We start from the raw sequence: 14,714 nt of genomic DNA on the forward strand, positions 1-14,714 counted from the left end.
GACTTCAAAACAGGAGGCTTGAGCTCTATTCAGTAGTATGCACTCAGCAACCGAAGCCATTTTCCTCTCTTGCTCAAGGACATAGCTGCTGCATTTTGTATCTCTTCAACCTACCACTCAAAGTTTTGCTTCCTGTTCCCCCTCTTTCTAGTGGGCTTCCTTCCCTCTGCTGTCCTTGCTGGCCTCACACAACTGTGAAGACCATTGACTGCTTTGTCCTTTATAGAATCTGATCTTTCTTATCTGCCCAACTCCAAACATGCCATTCCTTTTGTTCTTTATGTTCGAACCAATCCATCATCCCTGTCACAAGGCAACTTGTCTTTTTATGTAAGAAATAAACAGGCTGGGTGTGGTGGTGAACACATGTAATCCCAGTGGCTCTGGAGGCTAAAGAAGGAGGATCGCAAGTTCAAAGACAGCCTCAGCAATGGTGAGGTGCTAAGCAACTCAGTGAGACCTTGTCTTTAAATAAAATACAAAAAAATGGGACTGGGGATGTGGTTCAATGGTTGAGTGACCCTGAGTTCAATCCTCAGTATCCTGGCCCCACTCCCACCCCGACCCCCACCCCCACCCCCACCCCCACCCCCACTCCCCAAAAAACCCTGCTTCTGTAATTAGTTCTATGGGGCTCTTCAAAACCTCTCTTTACCTCTGCCTTTTCTTTTTGTGAGACTGGAAATAATGGATTGTGTGTGTGTGTGTGTGTGTTTTGTCTTTGGAACTTTAATGACTTTAGCTAAGTCATTTAAATTCATTCTGCTTCTATTTTGAGAAAAATACTAGTGTTATATCCCCAGTGAGTGTATCATGAAGATTAAATGAGATAATGCATATAAAATGTTTAAAACACGGCTGCAACATTGATAAGGTTGTGTAAAATATTTTTGGACTAAAGGAAATATTTATATTCTCCGTACATAAGTGGCTGAATCTTTCTAAAGCTTTTCCATGTGCTCAGTTCACTCAGAATATGAATCTTTTAGGAAGGACTTACAGAACCCTCTAGATAATAGAGAATAATGAAAACTTTGTCACCTATTAGAATCTTTTAAGGAACATGGATTTCATCTCCATTCTTGGCTTTTCAAATTACTTATCTTTTCAGATATGAGATGCTATCAAATTGTTGGTGGTTATTACTTTTAATGTAAATACCAGCTAAGTACAATGATTTTTGACACTTAGTGCCCATCATGCAGTGAGCCTGGCATGCAGTGAGCACTCAACAAATATTGTTGTTACTATTTTTATTACAGCTGTTGTGTTATATGTGATGTTTCTCTTTCTCCAAATTTAATGATTAAAATACGCTTAAAAAATAAGGTACCAAATGCCTTTTAAAACATGTTAGGATACAATTATTAACTAAAGGTTAGTAATATTATAGAGATCCTTGTCTCTGTATTACGTAAAATTTACACTTTCATAGACATCCTGATATTTGAGATGAACTTTTAAAATTATATAAGCTTACCAAAAGTGAAATTAACCTTCTGAGATTTTTTATTAAAATATTTTTTAGCACATCTGTGAAAATTTTCTAAATCAATTACATAAATATTTAGAAAGAAAACTGTGTTAAATTCTCAAAGATGATTTGAAAAACATTAAAAACCGTAATAAGTTCTGAAAAAGTTTTGACAGCTGCTTGTTGGATTCCTTTACATTTATATTTAAAAAATGAAAAATTTTATTCTAAAGTAAAAAGAAAATCTTGAGTAAAACCCTTCACCTTTTAAGTTTCCACAGGTATTCATTAAAAAAAGACTGGTTCTGCAGAGCAAGGTTTTTCATTGTGTGCTTATTGAAATACATAGTAAAAAAATTAAAATGTAATAACTTGGGGCTCAAAGATATTATTGCTGAGATTCCTTCGTTTGTTTTGGTAAATTCGTAAATGGTTCTTTGCACTCGATATTGATAACTGAGATTTGAGTTACAATTTTAAAAAAAATAATTCAAAAAGGTCATTAATGTGGCCTTGGTCACAAGACCATTTTCCTAGACTTTTGAGATACTCTTTCTCCTTGAAAAATACTTTTATATTTTTGTACTGCTTAAGGTGGTTTTAGAATATGATTGGAAGAACTTATTCATAACGTTTTGTCTAAACATTCTGGCAGCGTCATACTCTTTAACTTGGCTTGTCATTTGCATCTCTCCCCTTGTGCCACATTTCCCCAAGGTGTGAGTCAGTGGACTGATACCGCCCCTGAATTTGGAGTGGGTAATTTAACATAGTTCCCAAGAGTTAGGCGGGAACCTGAAACCCAGTAGTAAAACATGGGGGCGGGATTAACGTTCAGAGCTCAACCCCCCTCCAACTGATTGGATGGAGCCAAGTGGGTGGAACTTCCTGATCCTGCCCTCGAGATTCTGTCGCTAGGGACGCTTTGGCCAAGGCAACCGCGATGGATCAGGACGAGGCGTTGATGGCCCTGGACAATATTGTCACTCAGTTCAACACTTACGAAGATTTCCTCGACTCGCAGATCACAACCGTGGACTTGTACTACCTGGAGGTAAGGGCCGTGGACTTGTACTACCTGGAGGTAAGGGCAGCGGCGCGGCAGAGTCCGCCGCCTTCGCGTCCCTAGGTCCCTCGGCCATCTGACGCGTCGTGGGGTGTTCGCCCCCTGGCGGTGGACCGCGAAACGTCAGGCTCGGCGGCCGCAGGGTAGCCGCGCAGAACACCTGCTGAGGTGAGTCGCAGGTCCTGCCTGCCCTGCAGTGCCCTGTCCTGGCGGAACTTGGCCTCTCGAGTCACCCAGCGCAGAAACTCGCCCGTGCACGTACGCACGCAGGGGACTCTTGAATTTCTACATCTCGGCCTTTCTGCCTTCTCCTGGCCAGTCCCGTTCCAAAGTTACTTTGAGAAAGGAAGGCTGAGCAGAGTTTTAACTCAGAACATACACCATTTCGCTTTCCTTTGTCAATCTTTGTTAAAGGAGCAGAAGACAGTATGTTTCCAGGACAAGTGGCAACACCAACCTAGTGCATTTGATATTATTTTGGGTATTTGGGTCCTTGAAACACCTGCCCCCCCCCCCGCCCCCCTTACCCTCACCCCTACTAATCGCTGGTAGTTGTGCCGGTATATTCCTGTCTCTGTGTTATACAGTTGATAATCGCGATTAATACCCATAGTAAAAATGCAAGGGGGAAAAAAGTGCGAAACTGGACTTAATGGGTTACACTCTTCTGCCCAGCATCCCATCCACTCCCGCTAAAGGGAGTGTGGTGCAGGATACAGTTCTCGTCCAGAGCGAAGAAAACCCGGATGGGCGGGAAAATCACGGGCTAGGGTAGGTCGTGTGAAGCTAGGAGGTGGCCAGTGAGTTCCTCAAACCCTATCTATTCCCAGCCAATCTTCCCCAACCCAGCAGATTAAATGGGTAGTAAGGGGATTCGGCTGTCCTGGAAGTGATGCAGAACCGCCACCTCCCAATTAATGGCAGAGAGAACAAACGCCACTATGTGGCGCCAAAGCTCATCAAGTCTGGAAAGAACCCTGTAACCAACTCTCCACATTTCTAATCTGGAATAAGGTAATTTTGCGCATTGAAATTTTTGGACTCCCCAATTCGGATGGGTGGAGTTTCACTTAAACGTGGACTACAGATTTTAAAAGTTCTTATCCTTCAAAACACATTCATTTGGTAGATATGAAAATAATTTTAAGGGAACAGAAACATCTAATTCTAGTACCTGTACCCCGAACAAGTTGTGGGACCTTGGACAAGTGATTTGTTCTTCCTGAAATTGTCTTTTAAAAATAAATGTAGGTGGGATTTCCAACACAACCCTTGGATTCATCAACAACTTTTAAATATTTTATATAGATAATATTTTAAAGTCTTGAAAGTCAGTTTTATGCCTTGCATCTGAGACACTGAAATGAAGGGCAAAAGAAATGCTTCTAAACAATGTCTGAATTCAAATTTTTGAATGTTTAAATAAAAAAAGTGAAATGTACACAATAATCAACTCGATAGAAAAAAAATCATCTTTGTAGCATGGGTGGAACATTACTACACTTAAGCCTAGTATCATTGAGAAATGTTTCAGTGTTTTTTTTTTTTTTTTAACTGTTACAGTTTTTCATGAGAGCAAGAAACTAAAAATATTGTTATTTGGAGGGGAGAAATTAATACTTTGTGTTTCATCAGTCAGAACTTTAAAGGTCTCTAAAATGGAGGATGCTAACTTGATTTGAGGAGAATTATAAATTTGTTTTTAAGTTGGTATTGGTTAGCCATATGATTATTGTACTTTTATAAAAAGTGAGATGAATATTTAGCTAAACAGTGATACTAAGGCAGGAATATATGTATTAATTACAACTTTTAAAGTGCTATTAGCTCTATTTAAATTTTCAAATACTTTTTGTGGATGCAAGTTAATTGCCTACTTAGGACACACAGAAACAAGTGGACTCCTCAGAATCCCTTCAACTGTATGGCCAGCATATATCATAAGTTATGGATTATGCTTTGTGAGGCAATCCTTGTCTCCCTCCCTCGTTAGCAATTGACTTTGGTTTAATGGGACAATTTTGAAAAAACAATTTTTTAAAAAATCAATAAATGAAATTATATGTACTTATCATGTACAACGTGTTGTTCTGAACTATGTATATGTCATAAATAGCTAGAGCTAATTAACAAGTATTACCTCACATAATTATTATTTTTTTGTGATTAAAGCACTTAAAAGCTACCTTCTTAGCATTTTTCAAGAGTACGGTTAGTACTGTCTACTCCTTTATTGAGTAGTATATTCTCCCATTGCCAAGTTTTCAGTTAGTTACCATAAAAATTAGTAGCAATGAATCATTTAAAATTGCCATGTTATCTGTGCTGGATCCTGTGTCTGTGTTCCTGGCAGCTGATGTTGGTGGACATTAATCAGGCCCTTTTGCTTTAGGTAGGTTTCAGACAGCAGAAGATACCAGTAGGAGATCAGAGGCTGGGTGAGAGTGGTTAGAGGATTTATTCCCTGCCACCTCCCTTTTGGCTATGGTTTGGAATTGGCTGCATTCCTTATGTTTGGCCAGCCTCTCATTCCATCCGCTCCAGCACTCTTTCCAGGGTCTGGCAGCACTTCCCTGTTCTAGATATTGCTTCCTCTCCCATCTTCTTTTTTGCCTAGTGGTGTTAATGGCTTCCCACTGTTGCTAACCCAAGGATGCTTTATCAGTCCATGCTGATTTTTATGAATTCTGTTCATCTTTTTGTAAGTAAGTTCTTTTATTTTTTTAAATTTTCCCTTTTCAGTTTGCCAGCTCTTTGCTGCTGTGAACCTGACCTCTTTGTAATCATTTAACTTCTCAGACAATGATAAGTATACAAATATACTTATCATTGTGAATATAATAAGTACTATGTGGCTTCTTTTTTAGAGAGAGAGAGAATTTTTAAAATATTTATTTTTTAGTTTTTGGTGGACACAACATCTTTATTTTATTTTTATGTGGTGCTGAGGATCGAACCCAGTGCCCCACGCATGCCAGGCGAGCGCGCTACCGCTTGAGCCACATCCCCAACCCCAAGTACTATGTTTTTAATATGATACTTGGTTCAGGAGGATAAAAGAAGCTCTTTATTTAATGCAGACCATGCTTTGCTTGTTTTACTAGATAGCAATAAAACATTCAAAGAACTTTATCACAATATCAGCAATTAGGCTTATCTTTGCTAACCCAAATAACAATATTTGTTCTGGAAATTAGTATTATCTAACCCAAATTAAACTAATCACCTAAATCAATATACAAATAGTTGAAAAGCTTTGGCAAAATTATTATATTACAATTTTCCAAGTTCTTTCTTGGTAATCTTTCCATTTGACTAAACATAGTCCCTTCATTTCAGTGGCTGCCTCTGACCACTGGAAAAATATTACTCCTAAGTGAATTTCTTTTCTCAGGTAAGGGATATAGGGATGTTATAGAATTATTTAAAAATTTCCCAGACAGTTGGTTTCTACTCATTATTAAATCATTTAATGTTTTAGTTAAAGCATTATCTTTTAATTATTTAGAAAATAAATTATTTTGTATATAACCTTAAAATTATTTAGCAGATATTGATTAGGCAAAACTCTAAGGAAAATACAGTAACAATTTATCATATGATAAGTCAAACTAACAATCATCCATTGTATTTTTCCATTTTTATTGCACCAAAATACTGTTCCCTATGAAAAATCTTAATTCATATATATTTAGAATCATGTACAATCTTTTGTTTATCCACTGGGGAAAAACTGGCATTTACATTAACTTCTCTCCATTTAAGAGGAATCTTAAATTTTTCCTTCAGTAGCTTCATAGCAGTACTCTCCTCTATGTAAAAATATCGAATTTCCTCATGCTTATGAGTTCTTTTGATTAGAGGTGAAGTAATCAAGAATACTGTATTCTCAATACTTCTAAAACCTTATCATAATGGTAAAGTTAAAATATTAAGAACCTGATGACCTCCTCAGTGTCTCAGTTTGTATCTCAAACAGTTCCCTAACATCTATATTCTGTGTATTTACAGCAAGTTCTATGCAACTTTTATTTATATTGACTTCAGAAGCTACAGGTGGGATGACTGGAAGTAGGAAGGATTCACAAGTAGAGTGTGCAGAGTGAGACAAGAATGGGGCTTATGACAAATTGTGGAAGAGCAACCATTATTTGAGGCATGGACATGGAAATGGCATGCACAAAGGAGAAGGAGAAGGATGGAGGTCAGAAAAGTAGGAGAAAATCAAGGAGAACAGGATGATCCAGAAGCCAAGAGAAGTTGGAGAGCAAAATTCAAACCATGAACAAAATTTACACAAAAATAAGGGAGTGTTATTCCTGAGAATCTGAACATAAAGGCAGATGGAAACAACCATCCACAGCTATAACAACTGGAAGGCATCAGCATCCATGCAGGAGAAAAGCAGAACAAAACAATGGGAATCTAAAGGGTCCCAAACCAAGAAAGCTGCCAAAAAGACAATAGGGATTCAGTGGAAGGACAGTGGTATAGTTTGAGAAGAGCAGCAGACTCTGAAGGGGCTTTGGCCATTCCATCAATAGATGAGTGCAGAGGTTCCCAGATGCATATAAACAAGATGGACAGTCTGCTGCCCTGGGAGCTTTTGAAATTACCTCCCCTTTTGGTTGGTGCTCTACAGTGCTGAGGGGCTGCTAGGAGTGGAATCAATATTGAGAAGGATACGGATAGTAGAGAGAAAATTTGAAAGAGGAGGTTGAGGTAAAAGTGAGAGAATAAAAGAATTTAACAAAGAAAAGAAAATATCAGAAAGCAAGTGCCATATTTTGAAGGATTATATTGAAAAAAAAATGAAAGCAAAGCTCTGTGAGCCATATCTTCTGAAAGTTCAGTGAAACTGGAAATGATCTATAAAGAAGCATTGAGGTCAAAGCTCATTTAAAATTACTGTGAGAATGAGAAGCAGAATAACATCCTCTAGACAAAGGAAGCAGATCATAAAGACCCGTGTACAAAGCTGTGACTTTTATTTCGAATCAAACTAAAGGCATTGAGAAAATGATATATATATGAAAAACTTCAAAAGTAATGTGACAATTCAGGAAAGAATTAGGAGCCAAAGGAAGTCTTTAGAAGTGAAAACTAAACTAAAAGAAATGGAAGAATGGTTAAACCCAACAGGCGATAATCATAAGGAAAAAGAAGGTGGAAAGGAGGAAATTTTTAAAATATTAAAAATATGAAGAAAGAGATAAAGGATTTAAGCAAAACTAATAATTATTGAAGACAGAAGATCAAGTACCTGTTAATAGACATCCTTTTGAAGAAGTACTTCAAATTTGAGCAAGGAAACAGAACAATATGAAAAGTATAATTCAAGAAAAACATTTTGAAATGAACAACGTAAGAGATTAAAAATTACACATTGGGGGTTGGGATTGTAGCTCAGTGGTAGAGCGCTTGCCTAGCACATGTGAGGCACTGGGTTTGATCCTCAGTGCCACATTAAAATAAATAAATTAATTAATAAATAAAACGAAGTTACTTAAAAAAATCTATACATTGGCTTAACACACTTAGTATCTGACAATTTTAACCCAGTATGACCAATGCCAAGACACATATTCTAGTAAAATTATTTGAACTACATAGAAAAAAAGTCATGTAGAATCTAGGTATAACTAGCAAGTGACTTATAAGGCAAGGCAAATGAAATAATCAGACTTTTAAATAGCAAAGGTTTTATACCAGTGCAAATTGTAATCACTTGTTTAAGATACTCAAGGAAAGAAAATGTGACTAAGGGATTTTATGTCCAGCAAATCTGACTTTCAGCTATGAAGGAAATAAATTGTTATCAATATGTGAGAACTCAGTTTGATCATGGGTTCTTGTTAGGTAAGGTGAATGAGCTTCAGACAACCAGTCTGACTAAGAGGTATCAACATAAGGACTGGTAACATTGAGCATTCAAAACTGCTGATGTTACACAAAGGGACACATTGGAGATTTTAGTGCATGAAGGAATAAAACACCATTAACAAATTTTCTAAAGACATCAGAACTAAATCCAATCTTGTCCTTGTGTCCGGTTGCTAATTTTCAGGACATTTAGCAAGACTGAGGAACACATTGACCTGTACTATGAGTAGGAATTCAGCAAAACCCAAAGGGTGGGAAACACTATTGATGGAACTGTACAGTTCTTCACTGGCTAGGAAATGAATAGGAACAGTGGGAGATGTGAATTAAAACAAATATTTATGAATACAATGTGGAATAATTAAATTAATCAAATCAACATAACCATTACCTCAAATATTTTTATAGTGACATTTGAAATTTTGTCTTAATAACTTTGAAGTGTATAATATATTGTGTACTGTATTCACCCACTATGAAATATATCTTAAAAAAATATTTGCTTCTGTCTAATTCAAGCTTTGTACTCTTTGACAACCATCTCCTTACTCTCTCCTCCATCCCAGGCCTCCCAGCTTCTTGTAACCATCATTATCCTCTCTTTTTTTCTGGGAGTCTGGCTTTAAATTCCACATGAAAGAGTAAACAAATGATACTTGTCTTTCTGTGCATGGCTTATTTCATTTAGCATGATGTTCATCAGTTCTTCCATGCTGTTACAAATGGCAAGGTTTTTCTTATACAGGTGAGTAGTATTCCATTGTGTATATATACCACATATTTTTATTCATTCTTTGATAAATGCTTAGGTGGTGGATTCCCTAACCTGGATATTATGAATACCAGCAATGAACATTTGAATGTAGACCTCTCTTTGACATAGTGATTTCAAATCTTTCGGTTAAATAAGAAGAAATTGAATAGCTGGATCATACAGTGGCTCAATTTTTAGTATTTTGAGGAACCTCTGTGTAGTTTTCTCATAATGGCTACACTAAATTTATTCCAACCAAGTAAGTGCAGGTATACATTTTTGCTCATCCTTGGCAGCATATATCTTTTGTTATTTTTATAGTAGTAATTCTGACAGATGTGAGGTGATATCTCATTGTGTTTTCAGTTTGCATTCCCATAATGATTAGATCTTGTAAGTGGGAATTTGTTGCTTTAATATTCCTTTTCACCTTTGCTTTTACTGGTTCCCATAGGTTTTGATATGTTGTGTTTCCATTTGGTCTACAGTAGAATCCATGTCCAGTGTTTTATTATTTATTTTCTGTGTGGATGAACTGTTCATTATTGAAGAGGGTGTATTTAAGTCTGTTACTTTTATTTTATTGCAATCTAACTTTCCCTTAAAAACTTTTAATATTTGCTTTATATTCTTAGGTGCATATATATATATATATATATATATATATATATATATATATATAGTACATATATTTATGATTATTATATCTGCCTGATGGATTGACCCCATTATATAATGCTCCTTTTTTCTCATTTTATAGTTTTTGACTTAAAGCTGTTTTATTTTCATATACAGAAGAAAAGCTACTCTTGCTCTCTTTTAGTTTTCAGTTGCATGGCATATCTTTCCTAGCTAGTTGTATTTCTTAGCCAGTTGGTAATTCAGCAGTTGGACAATGTTTTGCGAGAGGCTCTTTTGTTAGATGGAATAGCTGATCTGGATGGGTGGGGACAGCTGCCATGTTCAGTAGAAATACAAGGTTGTGGTTTGCCTTTCTTCTTATATAGGTCCATGTGATGGGCTTTGGGGCTTGCCTGATCACTGCTTATAAACTCCTGGGTGTTGCAGATCTAACCCTTACTCTTTGCTGAAATTTGCTATGGCTTGTGTCTGTCTCTCTGAGTTTACCTTGGGATACATTCTAAGCCTGGTTTAGAGACTAGCTATCCAAGGATTTAAGCCAGGTAAACTTACCATCACTTCTGGGAGTGACCAACCCAGTCTCACATGTTGATTATGCTATTAGCCTACCATTGTGAGCTATATGCTGCTTACTGTGGGCTCATACTCAAGCCATATCAATCTCACAGAACTTGCATATTGATTCAGAAAAAGATAACACAAAATAGAAAACAAAAGACTAATTTTACTTATGAACTGAATGAAAAAATTTAAAATGAATTCAGAAATGTATTGTATTAGTCAGCTTTTTGTCATTGTGATCAAAATACCTGACAAGAACAAGGAGCAAAGATTTATTTTGGCTCATTGTTTCAAAGGTCTCAGTCCATGGTTGGTTGGCTCCAAGGCAGAAGCATCATGGTGGAAAGGTGTGGTGGAGGAAAGCTGATCAGCTCTTGGTAGCAAAGAGGAAAGGAGGGAAGGAGGGAGGGAGAAAGAAGGTGGTGGTGGGGGGGAGAGAGAAAAGAGGGGGGGAAGGAGCTGGGAAGAAGATGAACCTTTCCAGCATATGACCCCAGTGACCTACTTCTTCAAACTGGGTCTCACCTCCCAGTAGTCTATTCAGCTATGAATGGATTAATTCACTTGTATTCTTCTTGACTTATGACCAGTGCAATTTAAGGAAAGTGCAATAAATATTTGGAAGAAGTCAGAATGTTGTTTATAAAAGGTAATATTATTATCTACAGTGAAAATGCAAGAAAAATTAGCTGAAGTCCTATAATAACAAATAAATGAATTTAGTAAAGAAATCTAAGATTGAGCTAAAACAACTCAGCAATAAACAATGTAATAATAATAAAAGACATAAGCTAAACAAAAATGAACAGAGCCTCAGGCACATGGGCTAATATCAAATGCTAATAATATGCATGCAAACAGAGTCCAAAAGGAACAGAGGGAAGGATGGAATAAAATATACTTGAAAGATGATGGCCAAAAGATCTCCAAGCTTTATGAAAAATAAAAACCAAGTTTATTGAATTCCAGGCAAAATAAGCACAAAGAAAACCACATCAAGGAATAAATCTTAATAAAATCATGAAAACCAGTGATAAAATCTTAAAAGTAACCAAAGTAAAATGACACATTATAGAAAAAAATAAAGACAGAAATTACTGGACACTTCTCAAAAACACTGCAAATTGTAAGACGACAGAATGGCATCTTGGAAGTACTAAAAAACCAAGAAAGAAAAGAAAGAGAAAGAAAGAGATAAACCTAGAACATTATGCCTCAGCAAAAAAGTAAAAATTAAGATGAAATAAATAGTTTCAAAACAAAAGCCAGGGAAATTTATTATTTTAAGTCTATACTACAAGGAACATTAAAGTTCTTCAGGTGGAAGGAATAGCATCTATTAACAGGAAACTTGGATCTACACAAAGGAATGAAAAGCACTGGAAAGGCTAAAAGGTGAATAAAAATATTTTATTTCTTAATTTTGAATTTCTTTTGAGATTATTAACTATTTAAAGAAAAAATAATGACGCATTCTGTGGTTTATTATATGGACGTAAAATACTCTCCATATCTGCAGGATATACCATCCACAGATTCAACCAATAATGGATTGCAAATATTAAAAAGAATTTAATCTGTATTGAATTTGTAAGGCTTTTTCTTTTTTTCTCCTTTTCTCTTTTTCTTTTTTTGGTCCTGGAGATTGAACCTGGGCCTCATACATGCTAAACAGCACACATTCTATCTCCCAGCCTCAGATCTTTTTTAAAAAATCATTATTCCCTGAATGTTACAGTATAATGACTATTTACAGAGCACTTACATTTTATTAGTATTATAAGTAAACTAGAGATAATTTAGGGTACATGGGAAGATATGTGTATATGCAATACTATGCCATTTTACGTAAGGAACTGAGCAACATGGATTTTGATATTTGCAAGGGGTCCTGGAACCAATCTATCATGGATACCAAAGGATAACTGTGTGAGACAACAATAGCATGAAGGATGGGAGAGGGTAATGTTGTAGTGGTTCTTATATATGTAATGGTATAATATTATTGAAGGTAGAATGCAATATGCTAATAATTCCTATTGTAAATTTTAGAGCAGTTAACCGATATAACTAATAATCCCATAATGGAGATACATGGAATACTTAAAGAAAAGACTCATTCCAATAGAAAGACCTCCTCCCCAAATCAAAGCAAATAAAGCCAATAAAAAATAACAAAGTAGTAGGTTAAGACCCATCCACACTGGAAATTAAAGTAAATGTGATTCAAAGGCTCAGTTAGAAGACAGAGGTTATAAGAATAGCTAAAAGTTTCAGATCTAAATATGCTGCAATCTTTAAAGGCAAACAACACAATTTAATATAAACATATTGATAGATTAAATAGATTCAAAGTAAAAGGATAGAAAAATATGTTCTATAAAAATACATATTAAAAAAAACTTGGAATGACTGTACTAATATCAGGCACATTAGAGCTCAGAAAAGAAATATTTCAGGGATAAAAAGGACATTTCATATACATATAAATGAGTCTGTTAATCAAGATATCATAATAAATATTTTAGTGCTAAGTAATGTAGTTCACTACAGATCTTCAAAATGCATAAAGCAAAATTGGTTAAGAATGAAAAGAAATAGTTATATTCCCAATTGTAACTGGAGGTGTCAGTGTTCCTTTTTTTGGTAATTGATCAGACCAAACTAGAAGATAGAAAATCTGCAGTGACATGAAAGACTGGAGAAGACTAGCAATTGCCTTGATTTAATTAGCATTTATAGACTAGTACACACAAAACCAACAGAATGCATATTCTTTTCAAATACACATGGGGCCTATACTAGGTCATAAAACAAAAGAAATATATTTAAAAATATTGAAATCATAAATCTGTTCTCTAATAACATAATGAAAAATAGAAATCGATTATAGAAATAAACCTGGAAAATTTTCAGATATTTGGGTGTTAAGTATTTAGTTCTAAATAACTCATGATCAAAGAAGAGATTACAAAAAGAAAAATAGAAGATATTTTCATTTGAATAAAATGGAAATGAAATGTATTAGGTTTGTTGGATACACTTTAAGGAGTTCTAGTGAAGACTTTAGAGATTGAAAAACTTACAGTAGAAAAGAAGAAAAATCTAATAATGTTCTTAGTGTCTACTGTGACAGGCTAGAAAAAAGGGTAAATTAAGCCCAAATAAATAAATAGAAGAACAAACAGCAGGAATCAAAGAAATGGAAAGGAAAAAATAATAAGAGATGATCAAAGACATAAAAAGTTGCTTCACTGACTATCAATAAAATTGACAAACTTCTAACTAGACTGATTAGATGACTATTCATCTAAAACATTCATATTTTCCAAAGTCATACCCTTTCTTAGGTCAGTTCTTATCTAAATTACTGTTTATTATGAGGTTATAAAGGTCTGGTCTGGTCACCTTACATCAATTTAGGAAAACTCTGCAGGGCCAGCCCATCTCCAGAGCTGCTGAGGTCTTGCTGCCCAATCCTGCGTCTTTCAACCTCACAGAATGGCAAATTCCAAGAAACTCTCCAGTAGACCTTTTGCACATAAACCTACATTCCCAAATCTGTTTTCTAGAGAACCTACCTCCAATAGGTTTATTCAAAAAATGTTATATATTTTTTAATAGCAGGATGCCTGCTGTTTCAAATTATCTAGATTTCCATAATCAATATAAAATGCTGGTTGAATATGTCTTGTTTTCCAACACTCTCTGACCTCCCTGAGTCAAGCAGCTCCTCATGGAAGCAGGTAGCTCAGGGAAGGTAAGACTTTAAATATGTTAAGACAGAGTTGTGGTGGAGTTTTATCCCTAGGCAGGTAGAGAAGTATCTGTATTACCTTTGTAACAGTTGAGAGAGCAGAGAGACCAGTCAATAGAGTGGGACCAGAATCCAGAAATAGATCTTCATGTATATGAGATGTAAGTACACAAAAATGTATAATTTCAAGTTAGCAGAGAAAGAAAGCAGTCTTCAACAATTAATGTCACAGCTATCTTTTCTGGAATAAAGAAATTTGAATAAAAATAGAAGCACCAGACACCACAATATAGTCCAAATGCTCTAAACATCTAGGTATAAACACAAAGCTATATAAAGTTACAGGAAAACATTGACCTAGAAAAAATATTTGCAGATGTTTTGCATGCATTTAGTTAATACATTTAACATATGTCCAAAGTATTTACAAATTAAGAATAAATGACCAAAGGGTTCATTTAACAATTCAAAACAGATAATTCAAATAGAAGAAATATACATGACCAATAACATCTGTAAGAACAGATGGTGAACCTCACTGGTAATTAAAGCAATACAAAATCAAAATAAGATTCAA

General features: G+C 35.5%; 1 protein-coding gene across 2 annotated transcripts in view; it reads left to right on the forward strand.

Moving 5' to 3' along the window:
- Nucleotides 1-2,394: 2,394 nt before the first annotated feature.
- The window catches only part of Cfap299 (cilia and flagella associated protein 299), a 644,193-nt gene continuing 631,873 nt past the window's right edge, over nt 2,395-14,714 (forward strand). For both annotated transcript variants that reach the window (XM_058584388.1, XM_058584387.1), the window contains exon 1: nt 2,395-2,528. In XM_058584388.1, the coding sequence (XP_058440371.1) occupies nt 2,418-2,528 (111 nt within the window). In that variant the 5' untranslated portion in view covers nt 2,395-2,417. The remainder of the gene's footprint in view (nt 2,529-14,714) is intronic.

Source organism: Marmota monax, unplaced genomic scaffold, assembly GCF_021218885.2.
Source record: "Marmota monax isolate L192 unplaced genomic scaffold, Marmota_monax_Labrador192_F-V1.1 WCK01_AAM20220418_F8-fsc00112, whole genome shotgun sequence".
In the NCBI taxonomy this organism is placed as follows: Eukaryota; Metazoa; Chordata; class Mammalia; order Rodentia; family Sciuridae; genus Marmota; species Marmota monax.